Source organism: Herpailurus yagouaroundi, unplaced genomic scaffold (genome assembly GCF_014898765.1).
Source record: "Herpailurus yagouaroundi ecotype Mexico unplaced genomic scaffold, PumYag 199, whole genome shotgun sequence".
Classification (NCBI taxonomy): domain Eukaryota; kingdom Metazoa; phylum Chordata; class Mammalia; order Carnivora; family Felidae; genus Herpailurus; species Herpailurus yagouaroundi.
The window spans coordinates 16,693,303-16,719,221 of NW_024412430.1; the positions used below are offsets into that span (position 1 = coordinate 16,693,303).

General features: G+C 36.7%; 1 protein-coding gene across 6 annotated transcripts in view; it reads left to right on the forward strand.

The window, feature by feature from the left end:
* Positions 1-16,290, forward strand: part of JAK2 (Janus kinase 2) — a 117,073-nt gene extending 100,783 nt beyond the window's left edge. For 4 of the 6 annotated variants that reach the window (XM_040449482.1, XM_040449484.1, XM_040449483.1 and 1 more), the window contains 6 exons: positions 1,439-1,628; positions 2,456-2,580; positions 2,753-2,925; positions 11,639-11,756; positions 13,080-13,193; positions 13,648-16,290. In XM_040449482.1, the coding sequence (XP_040305416.1) occupies positions 1,439-1,628; positions 2,456-2,580; positions 2,753-2,925; positions 11,639-11,756; positions 13,080-13,193; positions 13,648-13,755 (828 nt within the window). In that variant the 3' untranslated portion in view covers positions 13,756-16,290. Of the gene's footprint in view, positions 1-1,438; positions 1,629-2,455; positions 2,581-2,752; positions 2,926-5,307; positions 5,624-5,814; positions 6,408-11,638; positions 11,757-13,079; positions 13,194-13,647 lie in introns of those variants that run through there. The other 2 variants (XM_040449485.1, XM_040449486.1) reach the window with 2 other exon arrangements.
* The last annotated feature ends 9,629 nt before the right edge of the window (positions 16,291-25,919 follow it).

Consider the following 25,919-nt stretch of genomic DNA (forward strand, 5'->3'; position numbering starts at 1 on the left):
ATTGCAAATTGATTTCCAACATTAGCTGGTACTTAGGACTGTTTTAATTGATAGTTCTTTTATTCTCCCTTATTTGATTTCTTCTGTGGTGACTGCCCATCCAAACATTTTCATTCTCTTCTGGTTTCCTGTCCTAAATCTTTCTTCCCACACAGTGTTTGCCTTTACCTTCTTCTTCCAAAAGAAAGTAGAGGCATTCCAAATTTAAACAGTGAGATTGATTTGTGCCTGTCAAATTGACAAAGATTTAGAAATATTAACAATGGTTAGTGTTGGCAGGAATATGATAAAATTGACATTTTTCCCACTGCTTATTAGAGCTTAAATCTAGTGAAGGTGACCCCTTCAAAAGTGTCTGCTGCATGGGGCGCCTGGGTGGCGCAGTCGGTTAAGCGTCCGACTTCAGCCAGGTCACGATCTCACGGTCCGTGAGTTCGAGCCCCGCGTCGGGCTCTGGGCTGATGGCTCAGAGCCTGGAGCCTGTTTCCGATTCTGTGTCTCCCTCTCTCTCTGCCCCTCCCCTGTTCATGCTCTGTCTCTCTCTGTCCCAAAAATAAATAAACGTTGAAAAAAAAATTAAAAAAAAAAAAAAAAAAGAAAAAAAAAAAAAAAGTGTCTGCTGCAGCATGTGTGAAGGACCTTTGAAACGTCCATATCCTTTCAACTGCGAGTTCCACTTTTAGCAAATAAATCAACCTTGTATTAGTCTGCTCAGGCTGCTGTAACAAAATACCATACACTGGGGGTTAAACAACAGATATTTATTTCTCATAGTTCTGGAGGCTGAAAGTCTAAGGTTAAGGTGCTGGCAGGGTTCAGTTTCTAGTGCATACTCTCTTCTTGGCCTCCCTCCATATGGCCACCTTCCTGGCTGTGTCTTCATGTGGTAGAGAGCTCTGGTGTCTTTTCCTCTTCTTACAAAGGCACCAGCCATATCGGAGTAAGGCCTTACTTTATGATCACCTCTTCACAGGCCCTGTCTTCAAGTACACTCCCACTGGTAGTTAGGGCTTTATCATAGGAATTTGGGGGAAACACAGACACTCAGTCCATAACAGACCCTTCCTTGTTCCATCCAGCTCACTGACAGTGATATCAAAGGGTATATTGTGAAGAAGCAAAGATCATCCTGGAAATTAGTGATAGAGATTTAGGAATTATCTTGGCTTATCTTAATAAATCATGTTCATGATTTGTTTAAATGCTTGTTTGAAGTTGTTTATATTTCAGCCTATAATTCCTTTTGAAGAAATCAAATTTATAGATTTACTACCTACCTGTTGAAATATTATTTCCTTTTCTTATTCTGAAAGTTGCCTAATGTAAGCTTAGAGATATGTCTGCTAATTCTAGCTACTGGACTTTCGCCTAATTAAACTTCATTAGTAATTTCTCTGGAAAACTTGAGATTTCTATCCTCTTGTGATGTGCCGTTTAGGGCAATTTTGGCAGTGTGGAGATGTGCCGGTATGACCCTCTACAAGACAACACTGGGGAGGTGGTGGCCGTGAAGAAGCTCCAGCACAGTACTGAGGAGCACCTGAGAGACTTTGAAAGAGAAATTGAAATCCTTAAATCCCTGCAGCATGACAACATTGTCAAGTACAAGGGAGTGTGCTACAGTGCTGGTATGTTGCCCATTGAAACCTATTTTGAACTCAAGGTATGTCCTTGGCATCCTGGGTAATAGAAACCTATAATGTCTCAAGGTCTGGACTTCTAATATGCCAGTGACCAAGGAGAGAAGTGTTTATGTCACTGCAGATTGTGCCTGGTGATTGTAAGCTAAATGTTTGTTTATTTTTGAGGGTGTGGGGAAGGCAGAGAGAGAAAGAGAGTATCTCAAGCATGCTCTGACCTGTCCGTGCAGAGCCTGATGACAGGCTCAAACTCACAAACCGTGAGATCAGGGCCTGAGCCAAAATTAAGAGTTGGAGGCTTAACTGACTGAGCCAACCAGGCACCCTTCTATGAAAATATTTTTTAAATTGGATACTTTTTGCTCATTACAGATGAGGAGAAAGGAAATTTTCATCAGCCTATTTGGGTTTGCAGAAAGGGTTACATAAGATTAAACCATAACTATTTTAAAGCTTCTTTTCCTTACTTTATTTATTTATTTATTTATTTATTTATTTATGAAATTTATTGTCAGATTGGTTTCCATACAACACCCAGTGCTCATCCCAACAGGTGCCCTCCTCAGTTCCTCAAAAAATTAAAAATAGATCTATCCTATGACCCAGCAATAGCACTGCTAGGAATTTACTCAAAACTTTTTGATTCAAAAAGCTTGTGTTCTTAACTATTACATCACTTAATTTATAATCAAGTTTTGTTACCTTAGACTCAGAGTTTATATATTTTAAGTCATTTTTATGTATGTTTGTTTTCTATTATCTAACAATAAAATGTGACAAAGTAAAATATTGTGTTCCCCTTTGTATGTTAAAAGGCCGGCGTAATTTAAGATTAATTATGGAATATTTACCATATGGAAGTTTACGAGATTATCTCCAAAAACATAAAGAACGGATAGATCATAAAAAACTTCTGCAGTATACATCTCAGATATGCAAGGTACTTAATATCCTGCCTATTTGTTGTAAGTAAAGAGAACATGCTAAAGTAATTGTTACAAAGTCCTCTAGAGTTTTTCTTTGATAATTAAGGAAACATATAGAGGAAAGACCATTTAAATTATTTATCTTTGTAAAACTTAGCTGAAATAAAAATGTTATTTCATCCATAGGGCATGGAGTATCTTGGTACAAAAAGGTATATCCACAGGGATCTGGCAACAAGGAATATATTGGTGGAGAATGAAAACAGGGTTAAAATTGGAGATTTTGGTTTAACCAAAGTCTTGCCACAAGACAAAGAATACTACAAAGTGAAAGAACCTGGTGAAAGTCCCATATTCTGGTGAGTATATTTTAGCGAAAATTTACTATTATTCATAGTTTATCATTTATAGATTTATAATAATAGCAAAAATTTATCATGCTTACATTGGGCTAAATGCATTTCATGGATTATCTCATCTAATCTCTACGACAACCCTTGGAGAATATGTATTCTGTCCATCTTAAGCATATCTGAAGTGTAGACAGATTAAATAGCTTGCTCAAGGTCAAAAGACCGACAAATGGCAGAATTAGGATTCAAAACCCAGATAGTCTGTTCTCAGAATTTGTGCTTTTAAGTTTTCTTTTTTTTTTTTAATATTTTTTTTAGTGTTTATTTTTGAGACAGAGAGTGTGAGTGGGGGAGGGGCAGAGAGAGAGAGAGAGAGAGAGAGAGAGAGAGAGGGAGACAGAATCTGAAGCAGGCTTCAGGCTCTGTGCTGTCAGCACAGAGCCCAATGTGGGGCTGGAACTCATGAACTGGGAGATCCTGACCTGAGCTGAAGTCAGACACTTAACTGACTGAGGCACCCGGGCTCCCCTAAGCGTTCTTAACCATGATGGTGCTTTAATCCAGCATTAACTGAACATTTTATAGCAATTTGAAGCTAAAGGTAGTTTTTTTAAGTTTATGTATTTTGAGAGATACAGACAGAAAGTGAGCGAGGGAGGGGCAGAGAGAGGGAGAGAGTGAATCCCAAGCAGGCTCCACGCTGTCAGTACAGAGCCCAATGCAGGGCTCCAACTCAAACTGTGAGATCATGACCTTGAGCCGAGACCAAGAGTCAGATGCTTCTCCGACTGAGTCACCTAGGTGCCCCAAAGCTAAAGGTAATTTTTGATCTTCACTTAAAATTGTGAATTGTGAGGAGCATACAAACCTGATTTTTTATGTGGAGTACATTGTTGTTTTTATTGATTTGTGCTTCGATGCAAGGTCTTTTTTTATGTCTTAGTTCATTAATGGTGCATTTTGTTTTATAGGGATGAATTGCTGAAAATGTATTTAAATGTTTTGATTTGTGATAAAATCTAAATAGACTTTAATTCTGGTTTATTTATCTGCTAAAATAATACTATTAAGATTATGTTGTTTAAATCAGATGTTTCTGTTAAGGGATGGGGTTTTTTTTGGTTTTATTTGCATTTTTATGTTTTATTTACATTTTGGGTTTCTGACTTGCAAGTTAGAATTACTAATATAAACACTAAAACTGTCCATTTATGAAAATTTGAGATTCATCAGACTTATTAGAAATATATAGATTATTTAGTTAGCTACTGCTAAGTTCATTGCCCATCCGTATCTGTTAGTTATCTTCACTTATTTTGTATCTGTAAATTTTACAACTTATCCCAGCTATTACAAATTGTTAGTCTGGAAGGAAATTAGGTAAGAAAACACAAGTGATTTAGAACAAATGGATTATTGCTGAGTGTGGAACCTACTTGAGATCCTCTCTCTCTCTCTGCCTCTCCCCTGCTGGCACACTCTCTCTTTCTAAAGAAAAAAAAAAAAAAAAAAAGAATGGAAACTAGAAATACTGATTACTGCTGAGGAATGTGATTAGGAGAGACTTCACATTTCACTTTATACACCCCAGTGTCATTGGAAATAAAATTAATGTGCATAAAAAAGGATGTGGTATATATGTACAATGGAGTATTAGCCATAAAATCAATGAAATCTTGCCGTTTGCAAGACGTGGATGGAGCTAGAGATTATTATGCTAAGTAAATAACTCAGAGAAAAACATATACCATATGATTTCATTCATGTGAAATTTGAGAAACAAAACAAATGAACAAAGGGAGAAAAAAAAGAGAGAGACAAACCAAGAAACGTATTCTTATATACAGAGAACACACAAATGGTTATCAGAGGGGGATGTGGGGGTTGTTAAATGGGTGATGGGGATTAAGGAGTGCACTTGTGATGAGCAGTGGGTGTTATATATAAATGTTGAGTCACCATATTTTACACTTGAAACTAGTATTACTCTGTAAGTTAATTAACTGGTATTAAAATAAAATCTTACTATACAGAAGAGTAATATTTAATGACATTGTGAGTATTTTAAAGAAAAGCCCTTATCTTTTAGAAATGCATACTGAAATAATTATGACTGAAATACTCTCATGTCCATAATTCACTTCATATCAATTCAGTGGGGTAGAGATGGGGGGGTGGCTAATAAAACAAGGCAGGAAATGAATGTCTCTTGTTCTCTATTTGTGTATGGTTGAAATTTTTCATAATAATAACAGTTTTAAGGAATATCCTGGTGATATCATCATCTAATTATTTTTAGAGTATAAGGAAACTAGAAAATAAGACTCATCTATACTTATCTGCTTTGGACATGTCCATTGATACATGAATTTAATTCTTTTTTTCCAGGATGAGAAATTAAAGAAGTTAAATGGAATTAACTAGAAATCCATAAAGATTAGTTATATGGATTTTAAGCAGTTTGGCCATACTTAATATGATAAACATTTATTAAGTTTCTACTGTTCCAAACACCATACAAGGAGCTTGGGATATGAAGATAGGGTCAGCATCAGAAAAGCAACAACAACAACAACAACAACAACAACAACTGTGCCTGGTTACTAAGAAAACCAGACTAAAAAGGAAATGTTTGATGTGGCAGGCATATTCAGCCGACAGGTCCACTACGCATTATCCCTTCCCTTTCAGAGCTCATAGATAAAAAAAAAAAAAAAAAAATCAAATGTGTGGTCAGTCATTGCAGTGTGGCCAGTCATTGCAATCATTATATCATAAGTGCAATAATGAAGAATATAATGGGAAAACATAAGAATGTGGATATTTCCCCTGAGGGTTTAAATTAATCCGAGAAAACTACAACCAGGAAGTGACATTTCAATTACTGATTAATAGTTTACCAGGTAGAGAAGAGCAAAGGTGTTCCCTGAGGAGGAAGACCAGAACTAGAGGGTCAGGGACTTGGAAGTGAGTGGCACAGTCCCAGAGCAAACGGGGAGTGATGGCGGCCCGAAAGGGATTGAGCCTGGTACGCCGTGTTGATGAGTTCAAGCCTCATTCAGTAGACCGTGTGTAGGTAGGAAATTACAGGCCTCATCCAAGGGAATATCATGTTGAGATTCATATTTTAGGAAGAGAGATCTACTTTTGGTGGAGAACAGAAATTCTCAAAGTGTGGGGACACCAGGTTCTCGTTTTAGGGGGTCCCGGAAGTCAAAGGTATTTTCATAATAACACTAAGAGGTTATTTGTGTTTTCACTCTCATTGTTTCAACTAATAATGTAGAATAATTATAACAATATAAAGTTATGTGAAATTGTTCTCTCTTGTTTTCTCTCAAAGTATCTTTTTGTACTGAACTCACCTTTCTTTGTGAGTTATAAAGTGCCTGTATGATGAGATGAAGTGAGGTGGATGGCGTAAGCCTTGTGACGTGGTGTTAGGATCATCTGCATCTGGGCTGTGGTTAACCACTAGTTACTGAGACCCAAGAAAGCAAAACTGTGGATGAGGGGGGGAGCTACTGTAAATTGAAATTAACTTTTAAATTTCCTGTGACCACAAAACTCAGAAGTATTCACATTTCTCTTCTGGGTTGGGTTATCATTGAAGTTATTATCAGGATACAGTGTTCCAATGCAATATAAATAAATTACAAATTGGATAATTGTTTAAAGTTTTTTATTGGAAGCACTTCTTTTTTTTATGTTTATTTTTGAGAGAGAGAGAGAGAGAGAGAGAGAGAGAGAGAGAGAGAGCAAGCGAGCACTTGCGAGGGAGGGGCAGAGAGAGAGGGAGACAGAGTCCCAAGCAAGCTCCAGGCTCCGAAAGCTGTCAGCACAGAGCCCTATGTGGAGCTTGAACTCAGGAACTGTCGTGAGCTGAGGTCAGACGCTTAACCGACTGAGCGCCCCAGGTGCCCCTGGAGGTATTTCTTAATAAGATAAATGGAGCTATTTTCCCCTCCGATTAGTTCATATATCCCTGTATGAATATTAATTTCTATCATGGGACCAGATTCAGCTTAAATTCTGTTTATTTTGCCTTTTTGTAGATGTGAACACTGAGAAAAGTTGTGTAAATAAGTATATAGGAATGGAAAGAGTTTTGTTATAACAATATTCATTTCTGTGACTCTTTCTGAGATAAGGAGCAAAAAAGTATACAATGAAGTACCATTAAAATTAACTCTTACCTGGCAACTTCATTAAATCCATTCTTTTTTTGAAATTTATTGAAAGTAAAGAACTAAACCCCTTGATTTTCAAAAGTGAAATCATTAAAGTCATTCCTTTTCTCAGTTTCTGGGAATATACTAAAAGTTTTTTAAAAACCTGACTTTATTGTTCAACTCTAGAAGTAAGTGTGTTAAAACTGTGAAATATTAGGGGCTCCTGGGTGGCTCAGTCTGTTGAGCGTCCGACTTCGGCTCAGGTCATGATCTCATAGCTCGTGAGTTCGAGCCCCACGTCAGGCTGTGTGCTGACAGTTCAGAGCCTGGATCCTGCTTCACATTCTGGCTCTGTCTTCTCTCAAAAATAAAATAAAACATTAAAAAGAAAAAACTGTGAAATATTATTTAAAAAAATAAATTGCAGGACACATGTGTGGAGCCATGTTTATAATAAAGCATATTCACCAGAGCACCTTCCTTTCAAGATTCCTTCTTTTCTATTTTTAAATACTCAGTTTCATACTTAATTTTGTATTTTTTGTTATAAAGAAAGGCCCCAAATTATGTAAGCTTTGGGCCCTCTATTTCTCCCTGCATGTCTGGAAAAATAAATCACAAGGGCAGCCAAGATAAGCTTAAGATGATACATATCTTGTATAATTAATCTTATACTGTTATGAAAATAAGATAAGTCCTTTCTTATTACTTAGTTTGCAATAAATAATACAGAATAAAACGTAGCTAAGATTAGAATATATGAAGTAATGTATACGGTAAAATGTTTATTATTCCTTTAGTAATTGTGTTGGGGAGACGTATGTATCAAACTCATGTTTGACTTTGGAGAAACATTAAATAAGTTAGTGTAAAAATCAGAAATAACATCATTTTTATCATGATCAAAATTTTCCTGTGTATTTAATGGAATGGAAAGCTATATACTGCCAAAAATTAATTAGGCCGTTGGAATAGTTTTATTTTTATATTAGCAAGTGTTAAATGTTTTATATAATGAAATGAGGGTAAATTTTGTATAAATATTTCAGATGTATGAGTTGATAAAATAGGTTTTAACTAATTTATTGAGTAATGAACACTAAATCTGAAGTATTAAAGAGAACTCATACAGTTTTTATACATGAGATATAGCCATCATATCTTTTAAACAGTTATAATTTCATGTAATCTTGCTATCTACATTGCTTTTGTTATTCAAAAGTGCTTTTTGTTTTAGGCTAACAACAAGTTTTAGCTTGTCCTAAGTGTTGGTGTTAAGAACTGAAGGAGGGGCACCTGTATGGCTCAGTCAGTTAAGCATCCGACTTCTGCTCGGGTCATGATCTCACAGTTTGTGAGTTTGAGCCCCGCATCAGGCTCTGTGCTGACAGCTCAGGGCCTGGAGCCTACTTTAGGTTCTGTTTCTCTCTCTGTGCCCCTACCTTGCTCACGTTCTGTCTCTCTGTCTGTCTCTCTCAAAAATAAATACACATTAAAAATTTTAAAAAAATAAAGGAAAAATGCTCCTGCTAGAATATTTTTCTGTTGAAGCAGGCTTTTGGATTCATGGAGGATCCACGCTGAGCTGGAGCATGCTTAAGATTCTCTTTCTCCTGTGGTGTGCCTGGATGGCTCAGTCGGTTAAGCGTCTGACTCTTAATATTGGCTCGGGTTGTGATCTCATGGTCATGAGATTGAACTGTGCATTGTGCTCTGTGTTGACAGCTTAGAGCCTACTTGGGATTCTCTTTCTCCCTCTCTCTTTGCCCCTCCCCTGCTTGGTCAATCTCTCTCTCTCTCTCTCTCTCTCTCTCTCTCTCTCTCTCTCAGAATAAGTAAACATTAAAAAAAAATTCTTTCACTCTCCCCCTGCCCCTCTTCCCATTCATATGAGTGCCTTCTCTTTCCCGCTCTCAAATCAAAAGAAAAAAAAAAAAATCTTAAGATTTCCACCTGGGAAGTAAGCTAGATTGTTGATGGCATTCAATGCATAAGGAAAGTAAAATAACCAGCAGGTTTTGGAAAAGTGGGAATGGAGTTCTCTTTGCCTAAAGAACCTTATTTAATATGGAAATGTTCAGTAAGTCGAAACACAAAAGAAAGTTCGAAAATATGGTTATAAATTTAGGAGACATTAGTATATAGGTGGATGAATGTTATCTAATGGAAAGTTTTGACAAAAAGGTTTGATGATAGAACCTTGGGAAACCCTAACTTAGAAAATGGAGAAGGAAAGTGTTGGGGAAATATAATTAGAAATGAAATCTCCTCCCAATTCAGTAAACCTCTGCACAAAGATAGAAAAGAAAGTTTTATTACTGAATAAGCTTTAACCCTGAGCGTCATGTGCATCACACAAGTGATCTGCTAAGAGACTGTAAAGACAAGAAAGAAATCTCACCTCCTTCTGTGGCCAAGCAGATTCAACCCATTACGTACATGTTGTCAAGATAAACAATAGCTAGTCCTCAAGTAAGAGAAGTTGACATCACACATAGTTTATCTTAAGTGACTGTCTGTGTTAACTAATTGTCATCACCCACAGGACAGATAGACTTCTCATATTTGTATGGGAGGAGCTAGTTTTGCAACTTGGAAGGAGGCACCTGCCGGAAGTTAAACTCTTACTGTCCCACAAAAACTGGGAGGTTGGGTGCTATTTCTTTGATGATTACGTTCCGGAGAGGTGGTTCCCAGGTTCTTGAGAAACATTTTTGGATCATACAGCTGGCAAGAGGCTTTTAAGCAAAAGCTTTAAAAAAAAAATTACCTATATTTCAAAAGACACAAAGAATTTACAATGATAAATTTTCTAAAGTAAATGCTCTAAGAGGAGAAAGAGTCTTTTCCCTCATTTTCCACAGGGAGAATTGATTTTTTTTTTCCTTTGTGATTTGTATTTATCCTTACGTAAGTGATGGGAGAGAGGAAAACAGCCTTGGAGATGACGGAGGAAATTGTAGACAGTGCTTTCGTGAAAACCAAAGGAAGAGACTGTTTTGCAAATGTTGGGGAAATAGAATGTCTTCAAGAATGTTTTATTCCATTTGTGGGATAAAACTAACATACATTTAAAGATAAGAATTTTTTAAAAACTTAATATATATAAAAAAGCATGGTTAATTCTATAGTATCAACAATAAATACTATAGAAACTGAGTAACATGAGCTCATTAAGACCTTGAGTAGTCAGAGAAGGATCTGTGGAAGTGAGGAAGCTTAAATCGGATTTTGAAGGAGGTATTAAATTTGCATAATTCATATAGTTAATCTCACCAGTCTAAAACAGATCTTTGTCACTATCTTCTATAATAAGGATAACTTAACAATGGAACCATGATATTCACATTCCATTAGCCCAAATCCTCCCTTGGATAGTGTTGAGACTTGAGGAGACAATGACACTGTTTTCCCCAGTGTCTTTGCTTCCTTCTCCCACCACTTTTTTTTTTTAAGTTTATTTATTTTGAGAGAGAGAGAGAGCGTGAGCAGGGGAGAGGGGGAGAGAAGGAGACAGAGGATCCAAAGCGGGCTCTATGCCAAGAGCAGAGAGCCTGATGCAGGGCTCAATCTCAGGAACCGTGAGATCATGATCTGATCTTATCATGACCAGAGCAGAAGCTGGATGTTCAACTGACTGTGCCACCCAGGCACTCCTCCCTACCCCCTTCTGATTAACAGGTGCTTATATTAATAGCTTTTAGTCTTGTTCCAGTTTAGAAGCTTTTTTTTTTTTTCCAGTTGGAAACTTATCTTGATTCATTTCAAGTTTTAGCCTGCAAAGAGCAGCTTATTTTATTTTTTTTAAATTTCAGTACCTGGAAGGTACTTTGCAGGTACTTTAGAGTTCCAGGAAGATACTTAGTTATCTTTGGCAGTTTCCCAAGACCATCCGCAGGCTTGATGATTCACTAGGAGGACTCCTAGGACTCAGAATACAGTCATATTCATGGCTGTGATGCGTTTCAGAGAACAGATATAAAGTAAAATCAGTGAAGGGAAAAGCCATCTGAGGCAACACCTGGAGGAAAACACAAACTTTCAAGGGTCCTGTCCCAGAAAAGTCACACGGGACACGTGTAATTCCCCCAACAAAATCTCTGCCTGGCATGTACCACAATTCCAGACAGCCAGAAGGAAGACAGGTGTTCATTGTAAAGCATATTGTTTGCAGAAACATTTCAGGCACAGTGAGCCTCCCTTGCCATTTAGGAGCTGTGGCAGCCCTTCAGAAATCTAGTTCCCAGGCACCAGTCACTTGTCAACCTTGCAAGCGAGCGTTTTTGAGCATGGCAGCTTTAGGCCTACTTATGTTAACTGTTCTTTATACCCTTTTTAATCCAATGATTTTCAGGTTAAATTTAGAGTTGGCATATCACATAATTTTTTTTTCTTTAATGAAGTCTAGTTCATTACATTCGTCGTACCGTGTAGTGATTCGACAAGTCTGTGTTACATTGTGCTCACAGGTATAGCTATCATCTGTCACCATACAGTGCTATTATAATTCAAGAAACCGTCTTACAAATGCTTTCCATACATTATAGGTATGCTCCAGAATCACTGACAGAGAGCAAGTTTTCTGTGGCTTCAGATGTTTGGAGCTTTGGAGTGGTTCTGTATGAACTTTTCACATACATCGAGAAGAGTAAAAGTCCACCAGCGGTCAGTGTGCTTTTTATGTACCATCGGCTTTTTTTAACGTGGGAAAAGCTTCTCCCAGAGAATAATAGTAAGCTTAGGACTCATTTTATACCCTCTTATTGGTGATTTGAAGACAACATCCAACAAAATAACCCTAAACTTGTTCATTAAATTAACTTGCATTTTCAAAAGGTTTTTAGTAAACCTAATTAATTGATTCATTCCAGAAGTTATTGAAAAAGTTAAACGTTTAAAAATAGTTTTCCCTGTCTATTCTATATTTTTTTAATAAAGGATAATTAAAAAAGGAAAATATCAGAAACTATATCCTTACAATAAAATGCTATCCAAAAGTTCGAAATTGTATTTGTGGTAAGTATTTACTAATACAAGTAAATATCCATGCTATAGTTCCTTTCCAGTTTTCCATTTTTCAGTTCTTTTCCATTTTTCAGTCTTTTAAGTAATACTTCAATAAACATAGTGAACATTGTCATACATAAATATTTATCTCTTATCACCTTACAATAAAAGTGTAATTATAAGTAAAAGATTAGGAACTCTTTCAAACGTTTTTGATTATTTCGAAATGTTTTTCAGAAAAGCTATACCAGATTGTACTCCGAATAACAGTGCATAAGAGCATACATTTTATCATTTGCTAGTATTTTATGCAGTTTTGTCAAATTGATAGAAGTTATAGTTATTTGATTTTAATTTGTATTTCTCCCATTAGTGTGATTGAGTACATAGTTTTTGGGTATTTGAAATCAGTATATGTGTGTGTGCGTTATCTCATGTGCTTTTGCCCTTTATTATGTTAGTAATTTTTCTTACCAGCTTGTAAGAATTCTCTGTATTTCAATAAGCGATGCGTTTGTTGTAAATGTTTCTCTAGCTCATAGTTCAGACTTTAATTTTAGGAATTTTGTACATACGAGCATTTTATCTCCATTGCATTTATGCTTAAATATTCATTCTGTGTTCTTTTTATTATGTTCTCTTTTACAATCTAAATTTTATTTCAGTTGAAATATAATATGATGTGTTAAGACAACTATCAAAAAACCAAAGTAAACATCTTTTAGTTCACTTCTTTTGGGCTCTTCTCAGGGAATTTGTGTCAAATATATTATAGTTATGGAAATGGCACTGTCTTTTCTGAAATATGACTAAAAGGAAGGTTTGATCTTCAAAATAGTTTGTTTTTAAAAGGTTTCAAGCATATAGGAAAACATACATATACAGAATTTTTCACATTTACTAGAAGTTGAGAAAGAATTCTGGTTCAAATTAAATATACCAAAAAAAAAAAACTTATTGAAAAGTGGATTTATATTGCAGGAATTTATGCGTATGATTGGCAATGACAAACAAGGACAGATGATTGTGTTTCATTTGATAGAACTCCTAAAGAATAATGGAAGATTACCAAGACCAGATGGATGCCCAGATGAGGTAACAAAAAAAAAACAAACATTTTTTTTTTTTTGAGAGAGAAGAGCCCGTGTTTTCAAGAGGCGGAGGGGCAGAGGGAGAGGGAGAGGGAATCTTAAGCAGGCTGCACTCAGCCTGGAGCCTGAAGTCAGCCTCAGTCCCACACCCCGGAATCATAACCCACACCAAAATCAAGAGTTGGATGCTTAACTGACTGAGCCATCCAGGCGCCCCCCACAAAACATTTTTTATCCACATTCATCAGATGTTTTCATTCCCTTTTCACAAGGATTTCACGTCACTTGATGACATTTAATTTGCTAAGCTTTTGGATAATCATATGACTGTGGATCTAGGCATAGCCATGACATAAGCCTACATAGGAAAATTAAGTTAGTTCTCCGTTCATGTCTTCATCAATTAAAAGATGGCACCTTGTGTTCATTATAATTTTGGTTTATGTTCTCTTTTATAGATTTATTTGATTATGACTGAATGCTGGAACAATAATGTAAATCAGCGTCCCTCTTTTAGAGACCTAGCTCTTCGAGTTGATCAAATAAGGGACAACATGGCTGGATGAAAGAAATGAACTTCGCTCTGAGACCAAAATAGACTTAACAGAACAAAGTTTTGTATTTCACATTACTGTGGACTATTATTACATATACAATTATTATGTACATCATGATGCTAGCCAGCAAAGATGTGGAAATATCTGTTCAAAACTTGCAAAATTTAGTTTTTCTTCACGAGGACATCAGTAAAAGACATTGATGAAAAGACCTTAGCAAAGAATTTTATAAGCAGTTTCACAGACCCAATCAATCAGTTAACATCACTTTTCTCTGGCAAAAGAAAAAAATAGACTTTTTTGAACTCAGAATTTTGAAAGATGAAAAAATTGTAATGTAAATTTTGCAATGCTGAAGATGCACAGAATACATATGTACAGTTTTTACCACAGTGAATGTATAATACCTTGGCATCTTGTATGGTGTTTTACACAAGGGCTGGTGTTCATTAATGTTTTCTAATTTTTCCATAGTTGACCTACAATAACATCACTATACAAATTATAATGCTCAGATAATTGAATAAGCACCTTGTGTTCTTGTTCATTTATATCACTGGCCAGCAATATAAGCAGATGTACACTTTTAGCTTGTAGTTCTATGTACTGTAAATATTTTTCAAAGCAAAGGGAACAAATATTTAGTTTCACTTGTATAGGAAATTTCCCCGACCCTAAAGAATACATTTTGAAATGGAACAAGTTTACAAAGATACAACACAATCTATTTTCTTATTTGTCTCCCTTGTATTTGTTTGTGGTAAGTATGTTTTTAAAATAGAATTATCTCCAAGTTTTTCTAAGACTATAGTGAATAGTTTTCTTTAAAAATTTTGAGATTACAATGTGAGGAATATTGTCATCCATTTAGCTCTTGGCTGCTAATAAGATTCTTCAATCCCTGGGACTTTGGTCATGCATTAAATTGAAGCATAAGCCATAAAATAGATTGTTTTTTAAATGTATATGCTTATTGAGATGCCTGATAGGTTAGGATTTTTTTTTTTTTTTTTTTTTTTGCTAAAGAATATTTTAGGGATTTCAGAAATCCTTGAAGACATTTCCTTTTGTTAGAGATTCTTATATACAAGGGAGAAATGAGAATAAATTGGTGAAAAAGTATGCTTGTTAACTTTATTCAAGAATGCCAGTAGAAAATTCATAATGTATGTGTCTAAGAAGAATGAGAGTATACATGTAAGTGTTGGTTGTTGTCATCCTTTGTTTTAGCGCTACTCCTCTTTAGACGCCGTACCTAAGGAGTGTGGTATGGTAGAGGGGCAGTCTGTGTGTGTTATTTATACAAAGTTTAAAATACTTAGTATTTCAGTTAAAAAGAAAATAGTTTCTTACTTCATTTTCAGTGGTATACGCTATTTTTTTAAACTTGTACTTAAGGCTTTGGATTATCTATTTTTTGGAGCTGGCTTTGAAATGCAAATTATATAAGAAAATGCCTCATACATAAAGTTTGAAATTTTTTGGTGGGAAGGAAGAAAAGGGAAGAAATGCTTTTTACATTATCTTTAAAGCATTTTAGTGGTAACCAAATGCAGAAAACATCTAAAATGATAGTATATTAGATTTTAAAAGATTTCTGATATCGTGATGAAAGTTGAATATGATTTTTATTTGTAGACTCCTCAAGGACCTGTGTACATAATGCAATTAAGAGATCCCCCATGCTGCTACTTTACAAGTCACAAGTAGCACATCGTATAATATGCTTGATTTCGGAAACTTAAGTGCTCAAAAGTGGATTTTTAAAGGTTTATAACATTTTGTTTGTTTTTAAAAACAAAGGTATTAACTAGATTGCTTTAAATTTTTCTTTCTTAATGTTTCACTTTTTAGTTTTAGGGAGAGTAATCCCATATAAACATTCTGAAGTTTTTAGAGTGGGATGACTACCTTATTATAAAATTCTGAGTTTGCAAGAGAATTATTATTCACTGAGGATTTGCAGTGTTTAAATTTTTATTCTGGTTATACATAAAGAGAAATTAACCTGCACCTGTTCAGTTGGTTCTGCACAAGAAATAGGTAAGTAATTATCATACCAATTAATGCCAAAATGTTTCTTCAAATGAATATTCTTAAGAAATGAGGATAAAGGTTTTCTTAGATTTCTACAATTCTGTAAATATTGCAGTATATTAAGTTATGTAGTCTTTATATAAATCATTCGATGCGTCCATGGCTCCTTCCTTTGGGAAATAGTGATTGTCTCACGTCACCTATGTATATGCTGCCAGTAATACTATAACTTGCTGTGAAAGAGTGCTTTCTCATGACTCAAGACTTCTGCTTCAAAGTCAAGTGAAATTTTTATCACAACTATAACTTCTGATGTTTAAATTTTATTTAAATAGTTTTATTATGGAGTAGACATAAGGAAATACCTACAGTTCTATACCTGGGGAGCCATTCTCCATGGGGTGGCATTACGTGGTCACTTTATTGAGACTGTGTTATTTTCTTCATCGTGCGTTTAGCATGTTTCTACAAAACTGAAATACCGACGTAATAAATATTCCGAAGTTATTTTCTTTTGTATTGTCACCTAACCAAGGAAGTGGGGCGCACACCCTGATTTAGGGATATGCAGAGAAAGCCTTTCATCATAGTAAACATATCTTTCAATTTTTTAAGAAGCACTTCCTAAGACTGCTATCAACTACTCTGTGCTCTTTATGACCATTTCTGTATCCACTCCAGTTCTGGTATTTAAATTATGTCTAATGAAAGTTTTTCTAATTTTTCAGTACCACTTATTACAGATCTTTGGGTTTTCTGTATTAGAATAAGTAATAACAGTAAGTATAAGTCAGCAGGATTAGCCAAACAAAAGGGTGGGTTATATGTGACACGCTTCATTCTATTTGAGAAAAATATCACAGTACGGATCTGAGAAAATACTTGGCGTTTACTCCCAGATTTGGGTTGGTTGTACTTAATTTCAAGATAACTAGCACTAAGTGTTTCATGATGCTGACAGTAACATTCAGAGAGATTTCAGAATGACAGAGAAGAGAATTTTAAAACTTTCATATTAATCAAGTTTATGTAATATGCATATCATATAGCCTTTAATTCTTCATATGAATCAAATTTTTAGTAAAATGCGCATTATAGCCTAAATATTAAATTACCTAATTTTGTGATTTATCAATTTTTACTTTATTACTGTGTATTATTTTTTAGGTTAAGAAGTTAATTTCTATTGTATTTATGCCATATGGGATTGCTTGGGTGGTGCAGGCCCTAGAATACTGTTCTTTTTCAGTCTTCCAAATCTATAAGGAAATGCCTTATTTCTAACTGAAACACCAGTCTTTATTAATATGGTTTTAAAAGTTGTTGATGATCATTATTCCATCATAAGTCCTTTCTTTGCATAGCAGATTGCTTAACATCCTGTTTTTTTAATGTAACTATAGCAGGTTCATAAAATAAGCATTAGAAGAGCTTTAAGAGGGCCTGTTCCAGTTATCCATATTCTTAGATTGCGTTAATGGTTTTAATTTTAATACTTGCCTAGGAAGCACGCCTATAGATGCTATTTACTGGGGTCAAGCAGGTCGGTTTCGAGCAATGTGAACAGAAGCATAGCTTTTAGATATGACTCTTGGTAAATAACAGTAAACAGAGTGAGGTCACAAGGTAAAGATGCTATATAGCAGGATATTACCGAGACAGCAGGCAGGTGAGAATGCAGATCGTCAGCACACGTGAGAAGACATTATCAGAACAAGTGCTAGAAAGACAAATGAAAAGTATACAGTAGAAAAATTTTTTGATCAATTGCCCTTTCAAGTACAGCTGTATACACAGATGAAAATGTTTAGATGCTTTCCACACACAAAAGATAATTAGGTGGATAGTATTTTTAATGAAAAGGCTTAGGTTCTTTTAAATGCTTGGAGTGTATATGAATCTCTGAATGTGAATTTTCCAGTAGCATGTATAATATTGTGAGTCAGAATTTATTCACTAGAATTAAAAATATTAGAGATTAAGGAAATTGTAGTAAAGAAAATAAAATGAGAAAGATAAATCTAATCCTTAAGGCACTCAGTTGTGAAAACATGTACTTGAAATTTTCTTTTTTGACTGCTTGAAATACACAGAGGATACTTTCTTCCTCTGCATAATAGTTTTGTTGAAGGTTGCTATAACAGTGAATCTTTATAGCTATCTCAAATTTTAAGTACATTAGAACAAAGTTTATTATTTTATGTCCTTAGTAACTTTTAAGACCCCACAATGTTTGGTTGGAGAAAAAAGGAAGATTGTTTACAGAATCAAAGACTTTATTTTGATTCTTAGGAACAAATAACTGAACTCTCTAACACTTTTAATTTGCATAACCAAGGTGTCCAAGCCCTTGATCTGCAAGCTGCTGGTGGCCCAAAGCTAAATGCCAAATGGGAAGTGGTTTGTGTTAAATGACTGCACTTACTGACTACTGTTCAGAAAACACTTTAAAAACAAAATAACAGTCACTATTTCCTAGAAATCCTGCCAGAACGTTTCTTTTTTTTTTTAAAACAGGAAAAAACCAGAAGTTTAATAACATGTATGCCTCCTGTATACGTGAGATACCCAAAAGAACTGAGTAACTTCCCAAATAGGCCAGGCTCTCACTTGAGTACCTTCTTCAGCTAAACAGGAGTAAGGTTGTTATGAAGTAGAGTCATCTTTGTCTTTCTGGTAAGGGAAATACCCTTACTAATGGAGATTTCCCATATAAAAGAGCTTTCACTAGATTTCCAGAGCTTTTGCTGTATATCCTGTTTCTTAAAAATGATCAGCTCAAAATAATCCTTATGCCAAAGAAGCGTATTTTGCGGTGCCATAGTCTGCTTCCTTTCGGGTCTGCCTTTGAAATTTCAGATTCATTTTATAGTCCAGAAGCTGAGTTGGTTGATAGATTGCTCTATAGTTTCACTGAACTAGTCTCTGTCTTTTTTTGGCGGGGGTGGGGGGAGAAGGAGTCAATGCAATGGCCAGTCTTGATTGGAAAGAAAAATGTTCACAGAACACACCTATAAGTTAGTGCTTATAAGGGGTTCCACAGCCAGGGCATTCGCTGGGCTTTGCCTCTGTGCAGCCAGAACCAGATGAGGGCACCGTTGTCCTCTTCACAGATGCTTGTTGGTGATAGATGGGACTAAATTAGGGTGTCCCTTGGTGCCTGAAGCTGCCTTTGGGGCTAGTATATTGTATGGGTCCAGTGCCTTCTGTGCAGCCATCATGACCTCCCTCTCTAGCCTAGAAGCCTGCTCATCATCTGTAGGAACACCTCCAGATGCCACGGAGTACACCGTGGTGACTCCCTTGGGACGACAAGTCCTGAGGGCCTGGGCGGCACCTTGAAGCCATGATGCCTGCTACAAACAGCAGCGCTTTCCTCAATCTTGAGAATAGATTAGATTGGTTAAAAAGTTGGGTCTCATTTCAGGAGGAGGTGGCGCAGGTGAAATCTCAGGCCTCCATGGTGCAAGCAGGTATTTAAATAAGAAGAAGCATTTCCTTTAACAGCTTCTGCCAGTTTTCCAGGATACTTATCTGCAGGCTCCAGAGGGCATGTCCCATCATGAGTCACTAAACTGTAGGGGAGGAAAAAGAATTTCCCTCTCCCTTTCTATGTTCTTGGGTGAGATCCCACCACTATTAAAAAAAAAAAAAAAAAAGGTTAACAGGAGAAAAACAACAGTTTAATAACATGTATACCTCCTGTAAACATGGGAGAAACCCGGGAAAACTATCCCAGACTATCTCTCTTTTAAAAGAAAATTTTTTTTAATGTTTATTTATTTCTGAGGGAGAGACAGAGTGTGAGCAGGGGAGGGGCAGAGAGAGAGAGAGAGAGAGAGACAGAATCCAAAGCAGGCTCCAGGCTCTGAGCTGTCAGCACAGAGCCTGACACGGGGCTCAAACCCATGATCTGTGAGATCATGACCTGAGCTGAAGTCGGACACTTAAGTGACTAAGCCACCCAGGCACCCTGCCTCTCTCTCTTTAAAAAATGTTTTAAATCCATGTTTCAATCAGGAATTTTGAGGATAGTATGAATCTCCTGGTATCACTTCTTTTCCTTTCTGTTATTGGTTAAGTGCATTGCATCTTGTTGAGTAGGAGTTACTGATAATATGAGTAAAGGTATTGTTGACAGGGAAAACTGAAGCTGAATCCTGCCTTTTTATTAAAGGACTTGGATTGGGGTGCCTGGGTGGCTTAGTTGGTTGAGCATCCGACTTCAGCTAGGTCATGGTCTCATGGCTCATGAGTTTGAGCCCCGTGTCGGGCTCTGTGCTAACAGCTCAGAGCCTGGAGCCTGATCTGGATTCTGTGTCTGCCTCTCTCTCTGCCCCTCCCCGACTCTGTCTGTCTGTCTCTAAAATAAACAAACATTAAAAAAAAAAAATTAAAGGACTTGGATTGAATGTTAGATTCCAAAACTCTGAGTATACCATTGTAATTCCTAAAAGAGGCCCCATGTCTTTCCCAAACTATTACAGAGGAAGAAATTTCTTTTTTTTTTTTAATTTTTTTAAACGTTTATTTATTACTGAGAGACAGAGAGACACAGAGCGTGAGCATGTATATCACTTCAGATCTCCCTACCTATGTACTCACTTATCAGTACTAACACTGCAAGCTACCTACAACTTTCAAGTTGCGTCAAGTAATTCATGTTAATAGTCGTAGTAGTGAAGCCATCACCTCTTAAGTGACTTGGTAAAATCCTAAATCCCACTCATGTATTGAGAATAAAGAATAAAATATGGATATGGGCAAAGGAATCCTGGATAGCCTTATGTGAAGATGAATCACAATGGTATATCAACTTAGAATTCTCTGTTAAATAAACATTCAAACAAAGCTGAGATAAAAAAAATTTAGTGACGCTGAAGCTCTGAGGATATTATCCGTAATCATGGTGTTTTCAGGGAACCCAGTTTGATGTGGCCCCAATCTCAGATAGCAAGAAACCATAAGAAGGTATCTTGGGCCTGGATTTAGTATGAGAGTTAAGGTTTCATATACTGCTTCTCTTTAGAACATGCTTTTTCAAGAGCTGTCACCTCTAAGAGGGTGAATATTGGTATTGGAAGATGAAAAGTCTTACTCTTTTTAAGTTTAGAAAATACATGCAGCACATAAACATATGCAGTGCTTTTAAAATTTCATGGTGGAGAAGATGAGGGAGAAATATTCCAAATAGTGTATCTGAACTAACAATTAGCTGGCATGTGATCTTTCTAAAAAGTCGTGTGATTTTAACCTGAGTTGAAAGATTTTCCTTAACAGATACAAAACTTTGGGCTTCTTCAGTTGGAGATAAATCCCTGAGTATCATTTTGTTGTCTTGTCTTTTACATCTCACAATAAGTCAATCAGATATAATAATCCTGTTAAATACTTAATTTAACATAGCATATTTTGATCATATGCAGCATTAACAGTTTTGCTTCTTAGTTATACAAGGAGATAATAAGAAAGTACTTTTTGATATTGAAGCCATGTCATGTAACTGTATATAAAGCCAAAATGAAATTTCCACAGGGGAAAAGGAAAGAAGCAAGGCCAAATAAAGATCATATGTATGCTGTGAAATTGACCCAGAAGACAAAGTACTCATTTTAGATTAAAAAAACACTACACTTTTTGTTTGATTTCGTTTGGTAGCCATAGGGTGTGGTCTGAAGTGTTGCAGCAATGTGGTTTTGATTTGCATTTCACTAATGATGGATGATGATGAGCATCTTTTAATGTGCACTTTTTTGGCCATTTGTGCATCTTCTTTGGGGAAATGTCTGTTTAAGTCCTTTGCTCGTTTTAAAATTGAACTTTTTTAAGTTGTAGGAGTTTTTTTATATTCTGGATATTAGCCCCTCATGAGATCTGTAATTTGCAAGTATTTTTTCTCATTCTGTGGGTTGCCATTGTGTCCTGTGAAGCACAAGTTTTCAATTTCATTGTATTCCAATTTCTCTCTTCTTTTGGTGTCATATCTAAGAAATCATTGCCAAACCCAGTGTCAGGAAACATTTTCCCTATGTTTTCTTCTAAGTGTTTTATAGCTTTGGCTCTTACATTTATGTCTTCAATCCAGTTTGAGTTAAATTTTCCACATGGTGTAAGGTAAGGGTCTGACTTCATCTTTCTGCATATAGATTTCCAGTTTTCCCAGCAGCATTTGTTGAAGAGTGTCCTTTCCCACTGAGTAATCTTGGGGCACCCTTGTTGAAAATCATTTGATCATATATGTGAGAGTTTATTTCTGTTTCATTCCATTAGTCTATTTGCCCTGATGCCAGTACCATACTGTATTGATGACCAGTAGCTTCTGTAGTAAGTTTGAAACCAGGAAGTATGAGACTTCCAACTTTGTTGTTCTTTTTCAAAATTATTTTGGCTTTTTGATGTCCCTTGAAATTCCATATGAATTTTAGGTTATTCTATTTCTGCAAAAAAAATAATAGATTTTTGCATATGTTGGGATTTTGATAGGGATTACATTAAATCTGTGTATCACTTGGGGAACAGTTAGGATCCTCTTACATTGATTATCTCATTTTATCCATACAATTCTTAGGCAGGCACTATTATTTTTCTCATTTTAAGTGTGTGGAAACTTAAGTTTAGCAATATACAATAAATTCCAAGTCCCACATGTAGAAGGAAGAGGTGCTGCATTTTGAACACAGGCAGTCTGACTCCAATGCCAGGGTTTAGAACCGTTTCACTCTGTTGCCTTTCGCAGCTTTGGTAGCATACATATAAAGCAGCAATAAAATAGATAAGCTTTCTGGGGCGCCTGGGTGGCTCAGTCGGTTGAGCGTCCGACTTCGGCTCAGGTCATGATCTCGCGGTCTGTGAGTTCAAGCCCCGCGTCGGGCTCTGTGCTGACAGCTCAGAGCCTGGAGCCTGCTTCAGAATCTGTGTCTCCCTCTCTCTTTGCCCCTCCCCTGCTCTTGCTCTGTCTCTCTCTGTCAAAAATAAATAAACATTAAAAAAAAATAGATAAGCTTTCTGCAGTGACCCATGGTTATACAGCCCGGGTAGCAAGACAAAATCATTTCAGTTCCCAGTGGATGTTATTTGAATATATGTTTAGTTGTATTACTGCACATCCCATGCTCCAAACAAAGGAATTTAAGTGGACAACAATTTGATAAGCTGTAGAAAGTAAGTCTTTACACAAGGAGCAGTATAAGGGATAATACTACTTTTTGCTGGATGATGAAAGAAAGTTGAAAGTAAGTGAATTTGGGGGGCACCTGCGTGGGTCAGTCAGTTAAGCATCCAACTCTTGGTTTCGGCCCAGGTCACGGTCTCATGGTTTCATGAGTTCGAGCCCTGTGTCGGGCTCTGTGCTGGCAGCTCAGAGCTTGCTTAGGATTCTCTCTCTCTTCTTCTCTCTCTGCGCCTCCTGCACTCATGCTGTCTCTGTCTCACTCAAATGGATAAATTAAAAAAAGAAAGAAAGTAAATGGATTTTTAAAAAGTTTGGACTAGGCAACCTTTGTCTGTGAGAGTACTCTGCCAAAATACAAGGTAGCATTATTTAAATTGAACACTCTTGGGGCACTTGGGTGCCTCACTCCATTAAGCATCTGACTCTTGCTTTCAGCTCAGGTCATGATCTCCTGGTTTGTGAGATTGAGTGCCTGCTTGGGATTCTCTCTCTGCTCCTCCCTTGCTCTCTCTCTCTCTCTCTCTCAAAAGAAATAAACTTAGGGAAAAAAAAATTAAGTAAATAAATAGTACATTCTCAAGTCAAGACATATCTTTGGTTGCTTGAAGAACTGAACCATATTTTCCAAAGTGACCATGATTGCTACATGAAGAAGTATTACTGAAATGTGATAAGAGAATCCAACATTTAGATGAAACCATATTATGGCTGTAGAAGCCAAATCCAAGGAAATTACCTTAACTTGCAAATGTCACAGATTTGGTCAGGAGCAGAGCCAGGCTAGAGCCCAGGTCTTCTGGCTCTGACTGATGCTTTAAAAAAAATTTTTTTTTATGTTTATTTATTTATTTTGAGAGAGAGAGAGAGAAAGTGCACACACATGCACATGAGTGAGTGGGAGAGGGGAAGAGAGAGAGAATCCCAAGCAGGCTCTTCACTGTCAGCACAGAGCTCAGCATGGGGCTTGAACTCATGCACCGTGAGAATCCCGACCTGAACTAAAATCAAAAGTTGAACATTTAACCAATTTGAGCCACCTAGGCGCCCCTGATTTAATGCTTTTTATACTCAACATGCTACATTACCTTATTTTTAAAGAAGTGAGCCAGGATTGTAAGCAAACCATAAACTTATTTAATCTTTTAACAAACCTTTTTTTGAGGACCTACCATGGAGACGTATGCTAAACATTGTTGGTGAACACATATGTTCAGATATATGGGATTTTTAATTGAGGAGGGACCAAGAAGTATCCTTAGCTTTAAATTTTTTGTGTGTGTTTATTTTTGATAGAGACAGAGCATGAGCAGGGGAGGGGCAGAGAGAGAGAGGGAGACACAGAATCTGAGACAGGCTCCAGGCTCCGAGCTGTCAGCACAGAGCCCAACACGGGGCTCAAACTTACAAGCCATGAGATCACAACCTGAGTTGAAGTCAGACACTTAAGCGACTGAGCCACCCAGGTGCTCCTGTATCCTTCGCGTTGAAAAGACAACTTGCAAATATATCCAGGGGAATAAAGCAGAACATTAAGCAGCAACACACCTCTAAAACAATGTTACTTGTGATGAACAGTACAGGAAAATAAGTGGTAGGTAATAAATGAAGCAGCATCAGTTATGCATATAATATAGCAGGTGGGTATTTAATATATTTGAATCAAATCAGTAATCTGGGAAATGTTAACCTAGAACCAAGATTGCAAATCTATTTTGTATGATGTTGAATGACCCAGAGAATTACACCAGCTAAAGCCATACTAAGAACTGTTCACACCTAGCAGTTCAAAACTCTCAGAACTCATCCTGTTTTCTCCCCAAGAGTTTCTTTTCCTAAGGTACTTAGTCTTAACAATGACAACACAATTCTCTTAAGTCATCAGAGCTCAGAACCCCTGAGTAAAAACCTTTGACTATGGTTTTTATCTCTTGCACTCTCTTTTCATTCTTTCTTCTCACTGTCTTCTTCACCAGTCCCCTGTAACTTCGTACCTGGACTATCGTAATAACCTAATTAGTCTTCCTACCTTCTCAGTCCTGCACATCACTGTCCGGTCTTTCTTCCCATAGCGCAGTTTTAACCATATCCCTTTTCTGCTCAGGCTTTACACCTCTTCCCATTTCTTAGAGCATGAAGTCCAGCACCCCAGACTGTCACTAGAGGCAGAGCCATAGTTTAACATCAATAGGTGTAGGGCTTGCCCTGTGGGTTGGAGAAGAAGAAAGTGTTTCCCCCCTTTTTAAAAGACACAATCCTTTGACCACCTTTTCCACTCGACTCCTGATATTACTTTCACACTGCTTTCACTAGCATCTTTTTTTCATAATCTTAACAACCGTTATGTCAACATACTTTAAATTACTGAAAAAGTACCACTTTTCAGGAGAATTATGCCCAGGAGGGATAACTCCCTCTGTTCTCCCAGAAACTAGGCTTCTGTCATTGCAAGTCCTCCAACATGAGTCCCAAACTGACTTACCTAGATTTATCTCTTAATACTCCTCAACAGTAACTCCTCAACAGCTGGATTTCCAATCCAGCCAAACTGGTTTATTCACCGTTCATTCCCTGAAAGTATCTTGTACTTTCAGGACTAGAGAGGTGTGGACAGAAATGGAAAAAAGTAGAAATGGGTCCAGCTGATGGATTGGATGGAAGAAATGACAGGAACAAATCAAGAATGTTTCCTTGGTTTTGGTTTATGGATGAGCTGTTTGTTTATGTGGGGGAGGAGGGAACTTGGACAGAACTCCATTTGGGACATGTTAAGAAGTCCATCATTTTTCCAAGTAGAGATGTCATGTAGGTACTCATTTAAAACGATGGATGTAGTTAAGGTAACGTAAGGAAGCGTTGTTACAGAAAGGAAAGGAATAGAGGACCGGGACCTGAGACAATCTAATATTTAGAGGTTAGGTTGAGGATGAGTCAGCAAAGAAAGACAAAGAGTGGTCAGTGAAATAAG